General features: G+C 42.9%; 2 protein-coding genes across 2 annotated transcripts in view; one reads left to right on the top strand and one right to left on the bottom strand.

Annotated features, from left to right (window-relative positions):
• Positions 1–21,726, bottom strand: part of LOC142296919 (M1-specific T cell receptor alpha chain-like) — a 713,655-nt gene that overhangs the window by 406,632 nt on the left and 285,297 nt on the right. The window lies entirely within an intron of this gene.
• The window catches only part of LOC142303431 (BDNF/NT-3 growth factors receptor-like), a 93,172-nt gene that overhangs the window by 7,715 nt on the left and 63,731 nt on the right, over positions 1–21,726 (top strand). Inside the window, exons 2-5 of the mRNA XM_075344773.1 lie at positions 9,638–9,712; positions 13,516–13,587; positions 16,133–16,201; positions 20,238–20,389. Coding sequence (XP_075200888.1) covers positions 9,638–9,712; positions 13,516–13,587; positions 16,133–16,201; positions 20,238–20,389 — 368 coding nt within the window. The remainder of the gene's footprint in view (positions 1–9,637; positions 9,713–13,515; positions 13,588–16,132; positions 16,202–20,237; positions 20,390–21,726) is intronic.

Consider the following 21,726-nt stretch of genomic DNA (forward strand, 5'->3'; position numbering starts at 1 on the left):
GGTAATTATTGACCTCTTGGTCTCTCTCCCTCCCTCCGGATGGGAACTATTGCCACTGGATTGATCCGATTGTTAGGAGGTCACTTTGGGAGCCGGTAACCATAGACCTTCCGGCCTTTTTCCTCCCTCCTGCTGGGATTTATTGTTCGCCACTGGGCTGATCCGTGCACTAGGAGGTTATTTTGGGAGTTGGTAATCATAGACCTCTCGGTCCCTCTCCCTCCCTCCTGCTGGAATTCATTGCCCTCCACTGGGATGACCCCATAGCCAGGAGGTTACTTTGGGAGCAGTCATTTGGTGTATCTCTGGCACTGGCCTAGGCTTCTTCCATCTCTCCTTATGTGTCACCATATACTTGCAGCTTTTATTATGTGTTGGAAACTTGCACCTGTGTTTGATACTGTTTTTAACATTTATGATAAATAAAGCTGTTTTTACCTCTTTTGAAAACTACTCCTGTCTCTCCTGGTTTTCCTAAAATTAATGGAGTAAACAGTGAGCCTTTTGCTCTCATGGTATTGCAGGGCCACTGTCACTGTGCATAATGTGCCATAAGTTTTTTGTTGTATTAATTTCCTATTAATAACCTGTAGCTCGCAGCTCCAGTTACTTTAATGTAGGCAGGTTTTTTGAAGAGTAACTGTAAATGGCGGGGTTAAATTTTCCTGTCAAAACATAGTCTATGACATTCCCTGAGTCACATGGGGTGTCTGTGCAAAATTTTGTTATTGTAAATGCGACGGTGGGGATTCCTTTAGCGGACATACACACATACACATACATACATACGTACACTCAGCTTTATATATTAGATTTATTTAGCTCCTATATAACGCTATAGTACATTACAGAAATCATTATCACTGTCCCCATTGGGGCTCACTAAGCGTGACGCCCCTGGACTATCAGGTCGTAACAGGGTACTGCACAAACTGCCCTTCCGTGCAGTATTCCAAGTCCCTCATGGTTCTGGGTCCCTATCTTATTGGTGTTACCTACAATAGCAAATCAAATTCTACATACACACTGCACCACACCAACCAGGCACACCAGTGGACGGCTTCAGTGGAATATAGTCGCCCACCTGGGGGGTCAGGGAGGGGAGGTGAGTAGTGTAGTCATTGAGTAGTCTGGAGTCGAGAGTGAGAGGAGGTTGGGAGTGGTGGCTCCCAGGAGCAGCTGTCTAGGTTGTAGACGGTGGTCTGGACCTAGAGGAGTTGGACCCCTGGTCGCAGGGGATTGCGGCTAGGTGCCTGGACCTGTCAAGGAGGACGGTCAGCAGCCTGGCACTATCACCGGTCCGGGATCGAAGGCACGATGGGGTACACGGACCTTAGGTCGGGAATAAGCTTCAGGCAACTCGGCAATTAACCTGAGGAGAACGGAGCCTTTAGGATCTGTTCCCACCCGCTCCAGAATCGGGGCACAAGTGCAACGAGGGGGATAGGGCGTTCCAAACAAACGGTCCAGAAAATCCCAAGCGTGAGCCATGAGAGCAGGCACCCGCACTTAGCCACAGTGGGGAGCGGGGCTCGGCAAGTTTCAGACTACTGGACTGTGACGCCCTTGCCTATCAGGTCATCACAGGGTATTGTGCAATCTGCCCTTCTGTGCAATATCCACCTCCTCCTTGGTTAGGGGTCCCTAACCAATGGTGTTGCCAAAACCAGCTAATCAAAATCCTAGGAACACTCTGCACTACACCCCCTAGACACACCATTGGACGGCCTGTGTGGAATAGGGTTGCCCACTTGGGGGGTTGGTTAAGCGGAGGTCAGGAGTGTCAGGGGTAAGTTCAGTTTTAGTTTGGAGTTTGAGAGTAGAGGTAAAGGAGAGAGGAGGTCAGGAGCCGGGCTCCTTGGAAGTACTAGGTAGCAGACGTTGGTCTGGGCCTGGTAGGAGCTGGAACCCCGGTCGCAGGAGATTGTGACAAGGGACACGGCATTATCGTGGAGGACACCCGGCGGCCTTGTACCATCACCGGGCAGAGGCCAGAGATGACGGGGTATGTGGACCCTAGGTCAGGGAGTAGCTTCAGGCAACCTGATAATTCACCCGATGAGGATGGAGCCTTCAAGATCCGCTCTCCACCCGCTCCAAAATTGGGGTACTAGTGCAACGAGGGGGATAGGACTTTCCACTAAAACGGTCCAAGAAATCCCAAGCATGAAGTTGTCGGTGTCAGCTTTATGGACTGAGTGAGTACGCAAGTGACCCCTACCTACCCAACGGCACGTCGCCCAACATCACCTAGTCCTGGGGCATCTCCCCTACCCGTGGAGGGGTTAAACACCTGGCTGCCTACTACATCGCCACCTGCAGCGGTGGTATGCCACCTTACCACACACCACGGGTGGCGTCACAAACTATTCAATACACCATCCCCTGTAAATACCCCCCTTCTTTTATTCGAGTGGCCGCATGACCCCCGGGTCCGGACGCCCCTCGAGCCACTGTGGGTCCAGATCCGATCAGCCCTGGCTGCTGACGTGGGGGTGGTACACCTCGAAACATTGGCGTCACGAACAGGATAAGTGCAGGACTTACCTACCTGGGTGACATGCGCCTTAGAAGTGGAAACCGCGAGTCAAGATCCCGTTTCCCGCCAATTCCAACATCTTCCGCTATCTTTTCGTGCCAAAATGCCATCTTCCCCGAGAAAGAGAGCAAAGCAGAAGCCCCGCCCTTCGTCCTGAGTGTGAGGCCGGAACCGGAATTCCCAGAGGGCCACAGCATCGAGAATAGTGCTGAGTGAAAACCGAGGGGGCATGACGGCATGTAACTACAGCGGAGGAGAAGCAGGGACTCCAGGACTCTGCCATAATGTTCCTGGACAGCACAGAGTAAAGATGTCAGAGAGGCGCGGCTGCTCAGCAGAGGGTACAGCTCCCGGAGCAGCGTCACAAATGGAGACGCGGAGGATGGCCGCGGCGGTGCAAACCCGTGAGATTGGAGTCCCACGAGAGGCGGTCACCCAGTCCCAGTTGATTCCACTAATCCGGCACATGCGGCTGTGGGATCCGGTCCGCCCCCACTCACGGCAAGCACTCGTCCGCTGTCGCCTCCGCCCCCTGCCATGGCTGACCCCGAGGCGCTGCCAACAACACCAGCAGCGGATCCGTCAACTCCTGAGAGAGATGATGAGTCCGCGGCCTCTGACCAAATTGACCCGGTTACCATGGACTCAGAACCGGAGGTGATGGAAGAAGGCGATTCAGGTTCCAGTACCCCGGAAGCTGCATGGGTGCCACGTTATAGATGATACTGTCGTCACGGGCACAGATGTCATTGGAGATAATGGAGATGGAAGCAGAGTCCACTTCGGATGAGGAATTCCCAGTTGATGCCGTGGAAGTAGTGTCTATCTGCCGTCGCTGTGGTTTAGCAGGGCACTTTTCAAGAGTGTGTCCAGGGGTTGCCCAATGCTAAAGGAACCGGAACCTGCATGTTTTAAAGTTTTATAAGGAAGGTCACCTTTGTTGAACATTCTCCAGTGTTCAAAATGGAGGAGAAGGAGAGTAAGGGCGGCTTTGCACACTACGACATCGCAGGTGCGATGTCGGTGAGGTCAAATTGAAAGTGACGCACATCCGGCATCGCATGCGACATCATAGTGTGTAAAGCCTAGATGATACGATTTACGAGCGCAAAATCGTCGTAATCGTATCATCGCTGCAGCGTCGGCTTAATCCATAATTACGCTGACGCGACGGTCCGATGTTGTTCCTCGCTCCTGCGGCAGCACACATCGCTGTGTGTGAAGCCGCAGGAGCGAGGAACATCTCCTACCGGCGTCAACGCGGCTTCCGTAGGATATGCGGAAGGACGGAGGTGGGCAGGATTTTTACATCCTGCTCATCTCCGCCCCTCCGCCGCTATTGGTCGCCTGCTGTGTGACGTCGCTATGACGCTGCACGACCCGCCCCCTTAGGAAGGAGGCGGGGCGACGGCCAGAGCGACGGTCGCAGGGCGGGTGAGTGCGTGTGAAGCTGGCGTAGCGATAATTTTTGCTACGCCAGCTATCACACGATATCGTACCTGCGACGGGGGCGGGGACTATCGCGTGCGACATCGCAGCATCGGCTTGCGATGTCGCAACGTGCAAAGCCCGCCTAACTCCGGCACACTGTTATATCTCCCAAAAAAATGAATAAAGTCTGATTTTTCTCAATTTTTTTATTTAAGAAAAAGGGGAAATGATACAATTGCAGAAGGTCTGCCTAAAACGTTTCGGCCTTCATCTGGTCGGACAGACTGACTATTGATAGGGATGGAAGATTTCCAGTTGTGGATCAATGATGTGATCTCATCTATATTTGTGGTTTTGTCTGTAGGACTTCTTTGCTTATGTGTACACTAAGTACAGCTCAATCAGAGCTGGATTGCCAATCCGTATGTAGATGGCAAGATGGCAAAAAAACTTTCAGGTCAGGGTGCTGTAAAGCTGGTTGAGAGATGAGTGAAAATGGTGCATATGGCACATACTGGGGATTACTTAATACACTTGCATATGGCTAGGTAGTATGGTATGTTAGGATTATAGCCAGAATTTCATATAGTCTGGGGCTCTGTATATAGGAGAGCTAAAATGTCCAGGAACATGAGCTACGTAGGGAGCTTGTGGATATAGCGGTTGCTGGGTAAAACGTAACCTAAGTATAGGCAGACCTGAAGAGGTGAACCGTGTGTTAGAACCATCTCAAGGAGGATCACAAGGAAATGGACAGCATGTGACTTAAATATGAGTGTCTGAGCAAAGGGTCTGAATACTTCTGACCATGTGATATTTCAGCTTTTCTTGTTTAATAAATTTGCAAAAATGTCTGCATTTCTGTTTTTTTCCTGTCAGGATGGGGTGCAGAGTGTACATTAATGAGAAAAAAAACAAACGTTTTTGAATTTACCAAATGGCTGCAATGAAACAAAGAGTAAAACATTTGAAGGGGTCTGAATACTTTCCGTACCCACTGTATATACAGTACAGACCAAACGTTTGGACACACCTTCTCATTCAAAGCGTTTTCTTTATTTTCAGGACTCTGAAAATTGTAGATTCACATTGAAGGCATCAAAACTATGAATTAAAACATGTGAAATGAAATACTTAAAAAAGTGTGAAACAACAGAAAATATGTCTTATATTCTAGGTTCTTCAAAGTATCCACCTTTTGCTTTGATTACTGCTTTGCACACTCTTGGCATTCTCTTTATGAGCTTCAAGAGGTAGTTACCGGAAATGGTTTTCCAACAGTCTTGAAGGAGTTCCCAGAGATGCTTAGCACTTGTTGGCCCTTTTGCCTTCACTCTGCCTTCCAGCTCACCCCAAACCATCTCGATTGGGTTCAGGTCTGGTGACTGTGGAGGCCAGGTCATCTGGTGTAGCACCCCATCACTCTCCTTCTTAGTCAAATAGCCCTTACACAGCCTGGAGGTGTGTTTTGGGTCATTGTCCTGTTGAAAAATAAATGATGGTCCAACTAAACGCAAACCGGATGGAATAGCACGCCGCTGCAAGATGCTGTGGTCGGCATGCTGGTTCTGTATGCCTTCAATTTTGAATAAATCCCCAACGGTGTCACCAGCAAAGCACCCCCACACCATCACACCTCCTCTTCCATGCTTCACGGTGGGAACCAGTCATGTAGAGTCCATCCGTTCACCTTTTCTACAAAGACACGGTGGTTGGATCCAAAGATCTCAAATTTGGACTCATCAGACCAAAGCACAGATTTCCACTGGTCTAATGTCCATTCCTTGTGTTCTTTAGCCCAAACAAGTCTCTTCTGCTTGTTGCCTGTCCTTAGCAGTGGTTTCCAAGCAGCTATTTTACCATGAAGACCTGCTGCACAAAGTCTCCTCTTAACAGTTGTTCAAGAGATGAGAAGGTGTGTCCAAACGTTTGGTCTGTACTGTACACGTAATTAGTCGTTAAGGGTTTAATTAAATTACTCTATATGGGGCAGTCACACTGATTCTGGAACAGTTTTTCTTAACTTATGTGTCCCTCTGTTCAAAAGCTCCATCACCAGAAAAAAAGTTTTATAGTTTCCCTTCAACCAGCTAGGCGTGTACCACAGAACTTCTCTGTGGGCGCCTGCTTTTTCTGCACTGATGCTGGCCATTAAAACCTTAGCCGCGCTCGCAGAAGTTCTGTGGTTTACACCAAATTGATTGAAGGGAAAATGTGCACCTTTATTACTGGGAGCAATAACTTTGGAACGGAGGGGAAAAGAAGAAAAAGACTTTTCCAGAAGAAAAAGAAACTGTTACAAAATCAGTGGAAGATTGATTGCTCTCAGTGAGAGAAACAAAATTAAAATGTTGTAGTTGTGATACCTTTTAATGGTTAACAAATAAAATAAAATGGTGTTACAAAGCAAGCTTTCAAGACATTTCAGGTCTCTTCAACAGGGATGGTATGACAAAATATCTGAAGAAACACAAATATGTACACAAACAAGGCAGAGGGATATTTTGTCATACTTTGCCTGATGAAGAAACCTGAGATGCTTCGAAAGCTTGCTTTATGCCATCATCATATTTTTTTTATTTTAGTTTGCCATGAAAAGGTATCACAACTACAAAATTTTAATTTTGTTTCTCTCACTGAGAGCAATCAATAATTTTTCAACTGGCTAACACGGTACCAAAACCTTTTTCTTTTAACTAAAATCAGTGGAGCATCACCAATTATAGGAGGTACTCAGTGTAAAAAAAAAATCTTATGAAAGGTCTTCTTTAAATGTCACAATTCAGTAAAGGCCACTTTACACGCTACGACATCGCTAAAGCGATGTCGTTGGGGTCACGGATTTTGTGACGCACATCCAGCCGTGTTAGCAACGTAGTTGCGTGTGACACCTATTAGCGATTTTGAATCGTTGCAAAAACGTTCAAAATCGCTAATCAGTGACATCCCCCCCCTAATCTCAATTATCGTTGCTGCTGCAGGTACGATGTTGTTCGTCGTTCCTGCGGCAGCACACCTCGCTACGTGTGACACCGCAGGAACGAGGAACCTCACCTTACCTGCATCGCGCCAGCAATGAGGAAGGAAGGAGGTGGGCGGGATGTTTGTCCCACTCATCTCCGCCCCTCTGCTTTGATTGGGTGGCCGCTTAGTGACGTCGCTGTGACGCCGAACGAATTGCCCCCTTTCAAAGGAGGCGGTTCACCGGTCACAGCGACATCGCTATGCAGGTATGTTTGTGTGACGGCTCCGCGCGATTTTGTGCGCCACAGGCAGCGATATTCCCGTGATGCACAAACGATGGGGGTGGGTACGCTAGTGAGATCGCAGCGTGTAAAGCGGCCTTTAGTCATTAAATGGAAGAAATTGAACTCCAACCTCTTCTTATAATCAACATTCTAAAATAATACCAAAAACCTTGTATATTGTGTTATACAAGCACAATGTCTAGCCTAGGTTTTGTGTCCTGTTCCTTTAAATATTATTCCTAAGCTCTCTTTAATGATGTTATTAACACCAGTAAACTTGGTTGACATTGAAATGTTGATTTTGTAGGAAATTTACTGAAATGGTGAGCTTAGGTATTTATGTGGCTCTTAATGGATATCTCATGCTGCATTCCAGTTAAATGATAAAAATAGCTTAAAAGAATGTGCGCCCAACCTCTCTACCATGACTGCATTATTTATTATTTTGGGAAATTTGTGGCCACCTCTTCGGGAATTTTTAGCCAGCTCCTCAGGAATTTGTGGTCAGCTCTTCGAGAATTTGTGGCTAGCTTTTGGGGAATTTGTGGCCAACTGTTCAGGAATTTGGGCCATCTCTTCAAGAATTTGTGGCCAGCTTTTGAAAGACAATAACATGTGTTTATCATTTTTGTTTCTTCTTGTCTTCAGTGACCACCTTTGCTCCCCTCTTTACCTTTTCACTATATTTTCTCTGATTATATAATGATGGACTTTCTATACTTTTTTTGACCAAGTAAAATTTCAACTTTTGGGATGACAAATGAAAAGGTCAATTTTTTTTTTGCAATTATTTAGCTGCTTTACTCTTTGTAATATTCATTATCCATGACTGTCCATGACTATGAAAAGTGGACCATTCCCCGACAAAATATATTAAATATGCCCAGTTGAGATGGTGTCGTATTTGCCAAATATTAAACATACTGGCAAAATCCACTTACTGAATAATAGGTCTCAGACCTTCTTTGCATTGCATATTTCTGGTAGCTCTCCTTTCTTGTTTCTTCTGTTATTCAGCGTTGGAAGATTTATTCAGTATTGTTGTAATATTACAACATATTTCAAAGTAAATGAGTACAGGTTTTACAGATATTTTCATCTTTTTTGCTAATAGCATTACATAGAAAACAGCTATAAGGAAGAATGCTGAATATTAGTGATCAGCAAGCTCTACTATGCTCAGGTGCTCGTAATGACCAGTCGGACACTCGGACGAGCTCAACTCGTATACAGAGTATATTGTAAGTCAATGGTCAACTCGATCATTTCTCAGGAAGATCTTACTTTAAAGCTGCTCAAGATCCCCGTTGACTCCCATTATACTCGGCACACGAGTCGCACCCATCTGAGCATCTGACTCCTCTTTATAAGACCCAACCACCCGTGCATAGAAGTACTCGCTCATCAATACTGTGTAAAGGATGCACTGCTTATTAACCATGTTTTTATTCCTATGATTTTAAGGTCTCGTTGGCACCAGGTACTGTATTTTTCTTTACTACAAATATTGCACGTTGGTAACAGTTTGTCATAGTGAGTTATGGAATCCCCCAACTAAGTACACTTCACTAATGCCCTAATTGCCTATACTTGATCACAAAAATAGAAAGCAAAAACCATATTAGTAGTCGGATTAGAACGGATCCGTTGGGAAACTGATTTCTGCCGGATCCCTTTTTTAACATGGGAGTCTATGGATAACGGATCTCTTAACAGATTGCTATTTAGCCCTCCATTGTACTTGCATTTGTAACAGATCCGTTGTTTTCTTAAAAGATCCGTTATAGATTAAATGGATGATAAATAGAAATATGTTAACGGATCCATTGTCCATAGACTCCACATCTTAAAAGGGGATCCGACCTCCATTATTGAACAACAGACAAAAAACCTTTTTGCAAACAAATCTTTAACGGATGGTTACAGGACGTGTGAACCCAGCCTTGCATTGCATCAGTGTCATATCTTCAGGGTTGTCCCATGAAAAGATATAATAAAATATTTACAAAAATGTGATGGGTGTACTCACTTTTGTGATATTATTATTATTATTATTATTATTTATTATTATAGCGCCATTTATTCCATGGCGCTTTACAAGTGAAAGAGGGTATACATACAACAATCATTAACAGTACAAAACAGACTGGTATAGGAGGAGAGAGGACCCTGCCCGCGAGGGCTCACAGTCTACAGGGAATGGGTGATGGTACAATAGGTGAGGAATATATATATATTGTATATGGTGTATGTTTTAATAATCAGGTATATCCCTTCCCTATAATAATTCTGTGATTTTTTTTTCTTCTGTTCTGGTTATGACTGATATTGGTAATAATAGTAATGAATGAGTATGACTGCGATTGTTTATATAGATAAAGACTCAGTCAATGAACTTGTTTCTCTTTTTTATTGTTAGTTACATTGCAAATCAGCGATTATTTGCCTCAATCAGTGAAGATGATGTTCTGATCTATACTGGCCTTAGAAAACTGTAAGTATAGACTTTCTCCTCTGACCATTAGCGTGGAGTGAACATGTAGCTGGCCGAGTGTATGAGGGATTAATGGGACCTTTATTCTGCGGCTTCCTGCTGAACTTTGGGAAGATGATTTGTCTCAATTACGTGCAGGAAATTTCAAAGATATAAGACTGTTTCATTTTGGGGTCATTTTAAGTACAGATAGTTATTTACAGTATATTAATAATCTGCTCATAATAACAACCTATTATTTCATTACCACCGATGCAGATCCAATGTAATCTTCTTTTATGTGATTAGTGTGTATTGCATTTACATACTAATATACTAACTTACCTAATAAGGCTCCATTCACATGAGAATTTTGATTTTCTTCTTATTTTCTTTTGGAAAGGAACATATCTATTTCATTTAGGTTTATAGAAACCTAATGATTCATTTTGAATAATCATAGAAATAGATAAATTGATAATACATACAGTATAGACCAAAGGTTTGGACACACCTTCTCATTCAAAGAGTTTTTTTTATTTTCATGACTCTGAAAATTATAGATTCACATTGAAGGCATCAAAACTATGAATTAACACATGTGGAATGAAATACTTAACAAAAAAGTGTGAAACAACTGAAAATATGTCTAATATTCTAGGTTCTTAAAAGTAGCCACCTTTTGTTTTGATTACTGCTTTGCACACTCTTGGCATTCTCTTGATTAGCTTCAAGAGGTAGTCACCAGAAATGGTTTTCACTTCACAGGTGTGCCTTGTCAGGTTTAATAAGTGGGATTTCTTGCCTTATAAATGGGGTTGGGACCATTAGTTGTGTTGTGCAGAAATCTGGTGGATACACAGCTGATTGTCCTACTGAATAGACTGTTAGAATTTGTATTATGGCAAGAAAAAAGCAGCTAAGTAAAGAAAAATCATCATTACTTTAAGAAATAAGGGTCAGTCAGTCTGAAAAATTGGGACAACTTTGAAAGTGTCCCCAAGTGCAGTGGCAAAAACCATCAAACGCTACAAAGAAACTGGCTCACATGAGGACTGGACCAGGAATGGAAGACCAAGAGTCACCTCTGCTGCGGAGGATAAGTTTATCCGAGTCACCAGCCTCATCAGAAATCGCAGGTTAACAGCAGCTCAGATTAGAGACCAGGTCAATGCCACACAGAGTTCTAGCAGCAGACACATCTCTAGAACAACTGTTAAGAGGAGACTTTGTGCAGCAGGTCTTCATGGTAAAATAGCTGCTAGGAAACCACTGCTAAGGACAGGCAACAAGCAGAAGAGACTTGTTTGGGCTAAAGAAAACAAGGAATGGACATTAGTCCAGGGGAAATCTGTGCTTTGGTCTGATGAGACCAAATTTGAGATCTTTGGATCCAACCACAGTGTCTTTGTGCGACGCAGAAAAGGTGAACGGATAGACTCTACATGCCTTGTTACCACCGTGAAGCATAAAGGAGGGGGTGTGATGGTGTGGGGGTGCTTTGCTGGTTACACTGTTGGGGATTTATTGAAAATTTAAGGCATACTGAACCAGCATGGCTACCACAGCATCTTGCAGCGGCATGCTATTCCATCCGGTTTGCGTTTAGTTGGACCATCATTTATTTTTCAACAGGACAATGACCCTAATCACACCTCCAGGCTGTGTAAGGGCTATTTGACTAAGAAGGAGAGTGATGGGGTGCTACACCAGATGACCTGGCCTCCACAGTCACCAGACCTGAACCCAATCGAGATTATTTGGGGTGAGCTGGACCGCAGAGTGAAGGCAAAAGGGCCAACTAGTGGTAATCATCTCTGGGAACTCCTTCAAGACTGTTGGAAGACTATTTCCGGTGACTACTTCTTGAAGCTCATCAAGAGAATGCCAAGAGCGTGCAAAGCGGTAATCAAAGCAAAAGGTGGCTACTTTGAAGAACCTAGAATATAAGATACATTTTCAGTTGTTTCACACTTTTTTGTTAATTATTTCATTCCACATGTGTTAATTCATAGTTTTGATGCCTTCAATGTGAATCTACAATTTTCAGAGTCATGAAAACAAAGAAAACTCTTTGAATGAGGTGTGTCCAAACTTTTGGTCTGTACTGTATATACATATACAGAGCAAAAATATAAACTCAACACTTGTTTTTGCTCCCATTATTGATGAGCTGAACTTCAAGAGCTAAGACTTTTTCTATGGACACAAAAGGTCTTTTTCTCTCAAATATTGTTCAGAAATGTGTATAAATCTGTGTTAGTGGGAACTTCTTTGCGGATATAATCCATCCACCTCACAGGTGTGGCATATCAATTTACTCATTAGACAGCATGATTATTGCACAGGTGTGCCTTAGGCTGGATACAATAACAGGCCACTCTAAAATGTGCAGTTTTATCACACAACACAATGCCACAGATGTCGCAAGTTTTGAGGGAGTATACAATTGGCATGGTGACTGCAGGGATGTCCACCAGAGCTGTTGCTAGTGAATTGAATGTTAATTTCTCTACCATAAGCCGTCTCCAAAGATGTTTTAGAGAATTTGACAGTACATCCAGCTGCCCACATTACCACAGACCATGTAGCCACACCAGCCCAGGACCTCCACATCCAGCATTTTCACCTCCAATCATCTGAGACCAGCCACCCCGACAGCTGCTGCAACAATCAGTTTGAATAACCAAAGAATTTATGCACCCACTGTCAGAAACCGTCTCAGGGAAGCTCATATGCATGATGGTCATCGTCATCGGGGTGTCCACATGACTGCAGTTCATTGTCATGATTGACTTGAGTGTGCAAATTCTTACATTCACTGGCATCTAACACATTGGAAAGGTGTTCTCTTCGTGGATGAATCCTGGTTTAACCTGTACAGGACATGTGGTAGACAGGCAAATAGTGTTCATACCAAATACTGACGGGTGTTCTGACCCCCAGACACCCCAATATTGTAAAACTGCACATTTTAGAGTGGCCTTTTATTGTGGCCAGCCTAAGGCACACCTGTACAATAATCATTCTGTCTAATCAGCATCTTGATATGCCACACCTGTGAGGTGGATGGATTATCTCATCAAAAGGAGAAGTTGTCACTAACACAGATTTAGACAAATTTGTGAACAATATTGAGATAAAAGCCTACATATAACAAACAAAAGAAAGCAATATATCTTTGAGATCAGATCATGAAAAATGTGAGCAAAAACTAAAGTGTTGCCTTTATACTTTTGTTCAGTGTAGATACATATCAAAATGACCTTTCTATACTTTGCTAGTCGATCTGAATAGATAGGCCCCAATTTCTCAAGGTTTATTTACTAAAATACTGGCATAAAACATCATCATCATTAGTTGTAAAATTTTTGAGCAATACGAAAATGAACAAAAATATTGCAACTTCTCATGCTAGTTTCGGCCAACATCACCAAGGTGGGCTGAGTTGTCTCGTGACTTGCGCCAGAAATGTTACTCCTGTCTGTTGAGTAACATTTCTGGTGAGGTACTTGGAGACACACCCTAGTGACAGTATTAAGTGGTGTGCGCCTCTTAATGAATTAGGCTCATTTAACTCCAGCAGGCCACTCATTAGGGCTGGCCTGCACAACACCCATACTAATGAATCAGACCCAGGGTTTTCATTTTACAAAGTGTAATTTAATATATACATATTTATGCAAATTTCTTGATGAAGAAAGAAAAATCTATTTTGTCCGTGATCCACGTTGAGCAAAGATTCTCATCTAGTCTCGGGATATCAAATCTTGGCAGCGCACATAGTTTTTTTGTGGACCTCTGAATTGAATGCTTTATTTCAGAACTGTGGTGGACTCGGGACTGAAAGTGGTGTCTCGCCAGGCATTCCGCAACAACCTCAATCTTACTTACATGTAAGAATTTTATTTCTTACTTTTGCAAATGCTTCTGTACAGGCAAAGATGATAATCCTCTCCACATATATATATTATTCTACTTACTTGGCTCTTTACAGCTTATTATGTGGGAGTCAGGCAGTAATGTGGTATAGCGGACGCAAAGGTAGCAGTCATACCATGGATAGGTTCTAGTGTCTCGGGGGAAAGGAGCAATAGTACATGGTAGGTGGGAACTTTATTACAGATTTTGCATGGTACAAAAGATTTGAAAAGCATCTGTCAGCAGGATTTGTTATGTAAGCTGAGGTCAGCATGCTGTAATAGTTAAAAAACAAAAAGCAACTGTGCTTCTCTTATCTGTGTGCTAATGCTTACCTAAACTAAAGGGTTTATTAACCTGTGATTAACATTGCAGGACTAGAAATTCACATGCAGTCCGACATGTCCCCTGCTGTGATTGACATCCCAGTCAATGTACAATCTCTATTGAGAGCCTCATGTGGGTGGGAAAAGCTCTCTCAGCTCTGCTGCATGCTTAAAATGTAGTTCTTTGATAATATCAGAACAGCTGTACTCAGTAAATTATATGGCACAGTGTTAGACTCAGAATCTCCTTGTTTACGTTATGTTGCTGTCAGATGAGACAGCAAAAACCTGCTGACAGATTCCCTTTAAGTTATATCTCTAGAACCAGACACATGCATAAACATTAGGCTCTTTTACCTTAGGGGACATATACAATTTCAATTTAGCATTAAAATTTCCAACGTGGGTGCAAAAAACCCCAAAGATTTCAATATGTCATAGATCTATGAGTTCTGCACTCATTCATTGCTAGCTTATAAGGACTGTTAAAATTTGGGTTTCCAATAAGTCAGGGTATGGTTTGTGTTTTTTTGCTGCAAGGGTTTTTTGGAGAGTAATTGAACTCACAATTTCACAATCAACTTATTAAAGGGGTTCTCCAGGAATAGAAAAAAAATATTGTTATTATAAATACATTTTAAAAACCTTTAACTATCACATTATATTTTCTATGTCTATAAGGTAATCACTGTAGTAGATTAAAACAGCTGCTCTCTTGTTACGCAAACAGAAACATTACCTACAGTGTTAAGTCAGTTGCCTGTGAGCTTGGGCAAGTTCTACTGCTGTGACATGGAGATAACCTGAGCCATAGTGTGTCAAGATATCTGCAGGGAACAGCTGCCACTCAGTGTTCAGAAAGACAGGGTGGACAGCAGTGTGAGCAGCTTCATTTTATCTCAGCAACCCAGTATCTCCAGTATTGGATCAGAAGGATAGGGTGAATAGCAGTATGAGCAGCCACTTCTTATCCCAGCACTCCTGGTTTCTCCGGTATTTGCCACACATTGACTACCTGGGTTCTGCCAGGTACTAGGAACCCCCGGCGAGTGCTGCAACACACAGGGTACACGATACAATGGTGGTCCCTGATGCTAGGGAAATAGGAGCAGGGTCACATCCTAAATTTACCTGAGGCTGATCTCCGCACTCCCTAACATCCCTATATGGGTTCTCTCACTCTGTCGCCAATCACATGCCTATCTCCATCTTTCCCTAGACTCAGCCCTGTATAGTGCGCAGGCCAGCGGGAACACTAGTCCTGTTCTAGATTAAATACACAGAGAGGATTAGGGAGACAGGGGTAAAATAAACAGCAATCATACAATTCACTCCAAACAAAAAGAGGTAATAATGAGGAATGGTTCAGAAGGGAAAAAAGATAAAGGACAAAAGAAGGGAAAAACTCAACACAGCTTTCACATAGCAAATGTTCTCTGAATGGCTCACTAGTCCTCAGCTCACTGGTTGCCTCTTGAAGCAAGTATAACTATCACCAGCAATTACCTGGACTAGGACGGAAGTCTTTATAGCAGAGATAATTAGCAATAGAGAACATCTGCCAGATCTTTCATCCAGAGTTTTAGGAATCAGAGGATCTACTTAACCCTAGCAGTGGTGGGTAAAGGAGAACCTGCACAGCCACAAGTAGTAACCTGAGGAAATGTGTATGAAGCCCTGCGCTGTGATCGCCTGACACCAGAAATCGGAAGGACCACTTTCTGTCGTGGTATCCTCGTGACAGTAATATATCAGAAAGAGAGGGTTGAAAGTAGTATAAGCAGCCTCTTAGTACCTCAACATCCTTGGTATTAGCAATATTAAATCAAAAAGACCAAGTGGACAGCAGCGTGAGCAGCCTCCTCTTATCTCAGCACTCTTGGTATCTCTAGTGTTAGATCAGAAGCTCCACTGGGAGCATATCTCCTTACACATTAAGGGATTCCTACTGCACATGCTCACAACTAAGGTATCTGTCCCTACAACAAGATGGCAGCTGTTTTAAAGTTTTATTGTGATAACCGCCCCTAAACAAACCAAGTGTAATTTCCTACTTAACGGTATTTAGGAACTTATTTAAAACTTTATTTATTTATTTTATTCCCAGTCAGTCATGTTTCTTTATTACATTTTGGGTGTCTCTGTTGTTTTTACCAGAAAACAATTAATATTTGTGTGTATTTTTTTTTTTCAGAGACCTCCACAAAAATAAGTTATCAACGTTAAGCAGAAAACTATTTTGCCACCTCTCCTTGACTCACCTGTAAGTTATAATTATTACATGGCACAGTTATTGTATAAATTATATTGTCCCATCACTAATCCTTCATTTCAACCATGTCGAGTACTATTTTCATTTTCATGTACAGTATGTGTAATTGATACATTTTTATACTCTAGTCATTTAATATGTATGGTATATCATTGACGTAGAGCAGGGACTTGACTTACAAGTCTTTCTAACAAATGAAGACGTTTCCTACAGCAACCAATAAGGTTGCAATTAATCTAATCTTTTTTTTCTATGCAGGATTAATAAATAAAAAGTCTGTTTGAATTGGGCAACTTCAGCTAACTTTTTGTTTTTATACATATGATCCTGGCCATTTTGCCAAAAGGTCATAATACTTGACCGTAGGATATAAATTGATATAAATATGTTTCATACACAACATGTGGAAACCGTCTTCAATTGTGTTTTCTAAAATTTACACAGCATTCTACATTCCCAGCGAATTCTCATTTTAGGATGGGTCAAAATGTGTCCAGAGAGCAGTTACATTTTGATGTTACCCTTGCACAGCCAAAGTCCGCACTTTTAGATATTGTTGTGTAATAATCTATTGCAATGGGTATTGTATATCCCATGACATACTGAGCTGTGAGATATGTTAATTTCCATTCTGCATTATATTTCCTTAACTTCTTGAACTGTTGGGACAAATTAGTCCATAACGTTCCGGAATTTATGTTGTAGTGTGCCAAAAAATAGACAATTCTACCCTTCAGTGCAACTTGTTAACTCCCTGAGTAATTTCAATGCTTCCTCCCAGGAGGCTAGATTGTGATTGAAGAATGTTTTTAAATTCAGATGCTGAATACATATTGATGTTTAGATATTGTTAAAATATAGGCTGACACTTTGCATAAATTTACTATACTTAATTGTACTAATTATAATAAAGATGTTACATATTCGGTACAGAGACTGGGGATTGCAAGGGGAAAGGATTTGTCTTTATGTTCACTGTTCCTGGATGTCTCATCTTTTTTTCCGGAAAATATGACCTACCCCATAAATAAGCCCTATTAGGATTTTTGGGGCTTTGAGTATACTTACAATATTAGTGTAACGCCCTGGCACCACCAGGTGTCGCACACAGAGTAGGCCCCTGCATAACACCTTTGCCACAAAGGGTTACACCAAAGCCAAACAAATCCTAGTCACCCCCCCAGGGTAGGACAGGCACACCAGTGGGCGGGACCAGGCGGATGGAGAACGCCCACCTAGGGGTCTAGAGAACCCGGGGCGGGAAAAGTAGTCGGAGAGTGTTTTTGAGTTGAAGTTCAGTGAAGGTGGAAGTTGGAGTTGAAGTTGGAGTTGAAGGAGGAGAGGAGTGAAGTCTGTGACAGTGACAGTCTGTTAAGTGGAAGTAACAGCAGAAAGGCGCCGGGGACGGAGCCCCGGCGTATTGGCTAGGTGGCAGACGGTGGTCCGTGTCTGACAAGAGACGGGAAGACGGCTGCAGGAGATCTGAGGTGGACCGGGGCAGGGTTGGAGCCCGCCGGCACCTAGACTGGAGAACCGAACCGGAAACCGTGCATAGAGGAGGTACTTGGACCCTGAAGTCAGGATCGGAACCAACGGCCTAGCTAATTAACCAATTGAGAGCAGGATTATAGGTCCTGTTCCAACCAAAGTCCAAAAAGCAGACAACCACCCACCGAGGGGGATAGGGCATCCACCAGGGCCCGTAGATCCCAAGGGTCAGCGTCAGTGGGCACAGCTCCCAACCAAAAGTACCGGGAGCGGACTCCCATGTTCCACACCGGTAAGTCCATACACCACAAAACACAGTGCAGAGGAAAAGTGACGCAGAACACCAGCCCGGGTGTGGGACCAGAATACACTCGGCCGCGGCGGCCGGCCACCAACACCTTGGTTTACCGATTAGACTTGTGTGAAGTTTTTGCAATCGTAAATACATTGACATTCCCCGGTGCGTCCGGGCGCGCCAGCCCCTGCAGCCACCATCCTCAGCACAGAGACACTGAGTACCGGGGCATCCATCCCTACCCACGGAGGGGTTAACATCCAGCTGCCAGCCCATCACCCCAGGGTGCTCCCCAACAGCAGCGGTGATGCTACATTTCACCACACACCGTGGGTGGCGTCACGAAATCCCGGTACATAAACGTCCCCTTTTCATTCGAAGTGTCTACGAGACCCCCGGGTCCGGAGACCCCTCGAGCCACACTGCAGATCCGGATCCAAGCAGCTTGGCTGCTGGCGTGGGGGTGGCACATTAGCCCTACTCGAAAAATAAGCCCTAGTTGTGGTTCCATAAGGAAGTGTCCAAACAGCTAAAAAAGTTGAAGAATACAGCAGGACTCTTTATCATACGAAATCAGACACCCCAAAAGGAAAGCAAACACCGTCCGCCCTGCCAAAAAAAAATTACAATCACCAGATTTACCCCCCCCCCCAAACAATTACAGTTGGCAAGTGTCGATTGTGATGGGCTATCACACAGAGATCTGCATTGCTGTCAGGTCCCTTGTGGTTCCAGCTACTTTGCACTGCAGCTCTCACAAACAGATTGGATACCAGTATCACTCTGAGCGAGTAATGCTGCTTTCAGTCACAAAGGGGAGCCAACCGCTTTTAAATGCAGGGAACCTGAAAGCAACGCAGATTTGTATGTGAGAGCCCATTCACTTACCAACTTTAATTGTTTGGGGTCTGGTTAGTGTGATTCTATTAGGGAGTGTCTGCTTTCTTTTGAGGGTAAACGTAGCAGTACATACAAAATAATAAATTTAAGCAGGCAATTTAAACCATTGTAAATATGGTATGTAGCCACCACTATAGAACAGGTTCTGCACCATGAGAACAGCAGATTAGATAAAAAAAAAATGTGCATCTGAACCAGTAAAATATATTCTTTTAATGCACACCAATCACCAGGATTTTCCTATATAACCTAAAGCCAGTGCAATACTGGCACTATCAGGCTGATTCTATACATACCTTTAGTTGACAGCTCGGATGTTTGGGTTTTGAAATGCAAGCAAGTAAAGTTTGTAAAATGAACATCTTTTTGAATGACAGCAGCTCAGCTGATAGCTGGGGTGGGTATTCATAGTGATTCCCCACCCCCCTGCCTTTCCATCCTCCCCCTGTTATGTATGCTAATTCTATTATAGAATTTTTTTACTATCTGACTGGAAGGACCTGTGCTGATGTCATACCCATGTGACCAGATTGGGTGGAGCCTCAGCCAACAGGAAAATAATGTTGCTTCCTGGTAATAGCTATGTTGGCTGAGGTGGGTATGACATCAGCACAGGTCCTTCTAGTAAGTAAAACACTTCTATAATAGAATTAGCATAAATAACAGGGGGAGGACGGACAGGCAGGGGGGCAGGATTCACTATGAATACCCACCCCAGCTATCAGCTGATCGACAGCTGCTGTCATTCAAAAAGATGCTCATTTTACAAACTTTACTTGTTTGTATTTCAAAACCTATACATCCAGATGACCACTAAAGGTATGTATAGAATCAGCCAGATATACAGTATATAACACTGGCTTTAGGTTATATACAAAAATCCTGGTGATTTGTGCGCTTTAAAGTATGTTGATTGCCTACCATATTCCTTAAATACATACTAAATATTATGTAAAAATATTGAAATCTAAAATCAAATTTAAAGATGACTTAATATTTATGAATGATAGCATTATATTATCAGTGGTAGTTGGTGTTATTTTTACTTTACCCACTGCTATATGTTGTGTATACATCCTTTAGTGCGGTTGTGTAGTCCTTTATCTCCTAGTCCTTTATCTCCTACATCATTTTCTGGGAAAGGTTGGATGAAAAATAGTATAGTTGCCATGATGGCTTCCAGAGGGCATGTTTTATAGCTTTTGTGGAATATTAAGTGACATGTCTGCCCATGCAGGACCGTTCCATAACGTTGCATGTATCTCCTTATAGGTATAAGAAGCCATTTTATTTGGTAAAATGTATTTTGAGGAAATGCTGATTTAGAGTTGTTTGTTCTTCAAGAACTCTAGGTAACAATCCATTCCAGTGTTCATGCGACATAATGTGGATCAAAGTATTGATAGAAAAAAGCATCATAGACAAAGACAACATGATCTGCATCAATGGATACTACAAGAGGATACCTCTGAACAACATGCACATCCCTAACTGTGGTAAGAGGCTTTTGTTAGTGATTTTGTACTATCCTATTACTACCTATAGACTATGGTATTACATTAGGTTCAGAAGGAACTAGTTACTTAACTGTTAGACCATGCTCACATTTGGCAGATTGTCTATTTATCTGAATGGAGTTTGCAGGAATCCATGCACATGCTACAGAAACAGCCCCATTCAGATGTATTGGATTGATGGTGTGAACATCCATAAGCAAATCTCCAATTGTATTTGTTCTTACATGTAGATATTTGTTTTTTTAGGTGAGTAACTTTTGTTGTTAATCCTATATTTCATATGGGAAGAAAACAAAAGGTACACTTTTGTCAACATTTATATGGCAAAAAATATGGCCATTATCAAAGCAGCTAAAGGTATTGTCATCCTGCTTAGCCAGACTTCTAACAACTGCCCAGTTATCAGTGATACATAGCCAACTCCTGCTTTTCAGCTGGCAATGCTTTGTGCTTATAAAACCTATTTTGAAATATTCTGATCAGGTGTAAGGTGTGGAACTACAGTTAGGTCCAGAAATATTTGGACAGTGACACAAGTTTTGTTATTTTAGCTGTTTACAAAAACATGTTCAGAAATACAATTATATATATAATATGGGCTGAAAGTGCACATTCCCAGCTGCAATATGAGAGTTTTCACATCGAAATCGGAGAAAGGGTTTAGGAATCATAGCTCTCTAATGCATAGCCTCCTCTTTTTCAAGGGACCAAAACTAATTGGACAAGGGACTCTAAGGGCTGCAATTAACTCTGAAGGCGTCTCCCTCGTTAACCTGTAATCAATGAAGTAGTTAAAAGATCTGGGGTTGATTAAAGGTGTGTGGTTTTGCATTTGGAAGCTGTTGCTGTGACCAGACAACATACGGTCTAAGGAACTCTCAATTGAGGTGAAGCAGAACATCCTGAGGCTGAAAAAAAAGAAAAAATCCATCAAAGAGATAGCAGACATGCTTGGAGTAGCAAAATCAACAGTCGGGTACATTCTGAGAAAAAAGGAATTGACTGGTGAGCTTGGGAACTCAAAAAGGCCTGGGCGTCCACGGATGACAACAGTGGTGGATGATCGCCGCATACTTTCTTTGGTGAAGAAGAACCCGTTCACAACATCAACTGAAGTCCAGAACACTCTCAGTGAAGTAGGTGTATCTGTCTCTAAGTCAACAGTAAAGAGAAGACTCCATGAAAGTAAATACAAAGGGTTCACATCTAGATGCAAACCATTCATCAATTCCAAAAATAGACAGGCCAGAGTTACATTTGCTGAAAAACACCTCATGAAGCCAGCTCAGTTCTGGAAAAGTATTCTATGGACAGAT

This window comes from Anomaloglossus baeobatrachus, chromosome 1, assembly GCF_048569485.1.
Source record: "Anomaloglossus baeobatrachus isolate aAnoBae1 chromosome 1, aAnoBae1.hap1, whole genome shotgun sequence".
Classification (NCBI taxonomy): domain Eukaryota; kingdom Metazoa; phylum Chordata; class Amphibia; order Anura; family Aromobatidae; genus Anomaloglossus; species Anomaloglossus baeobatrachus.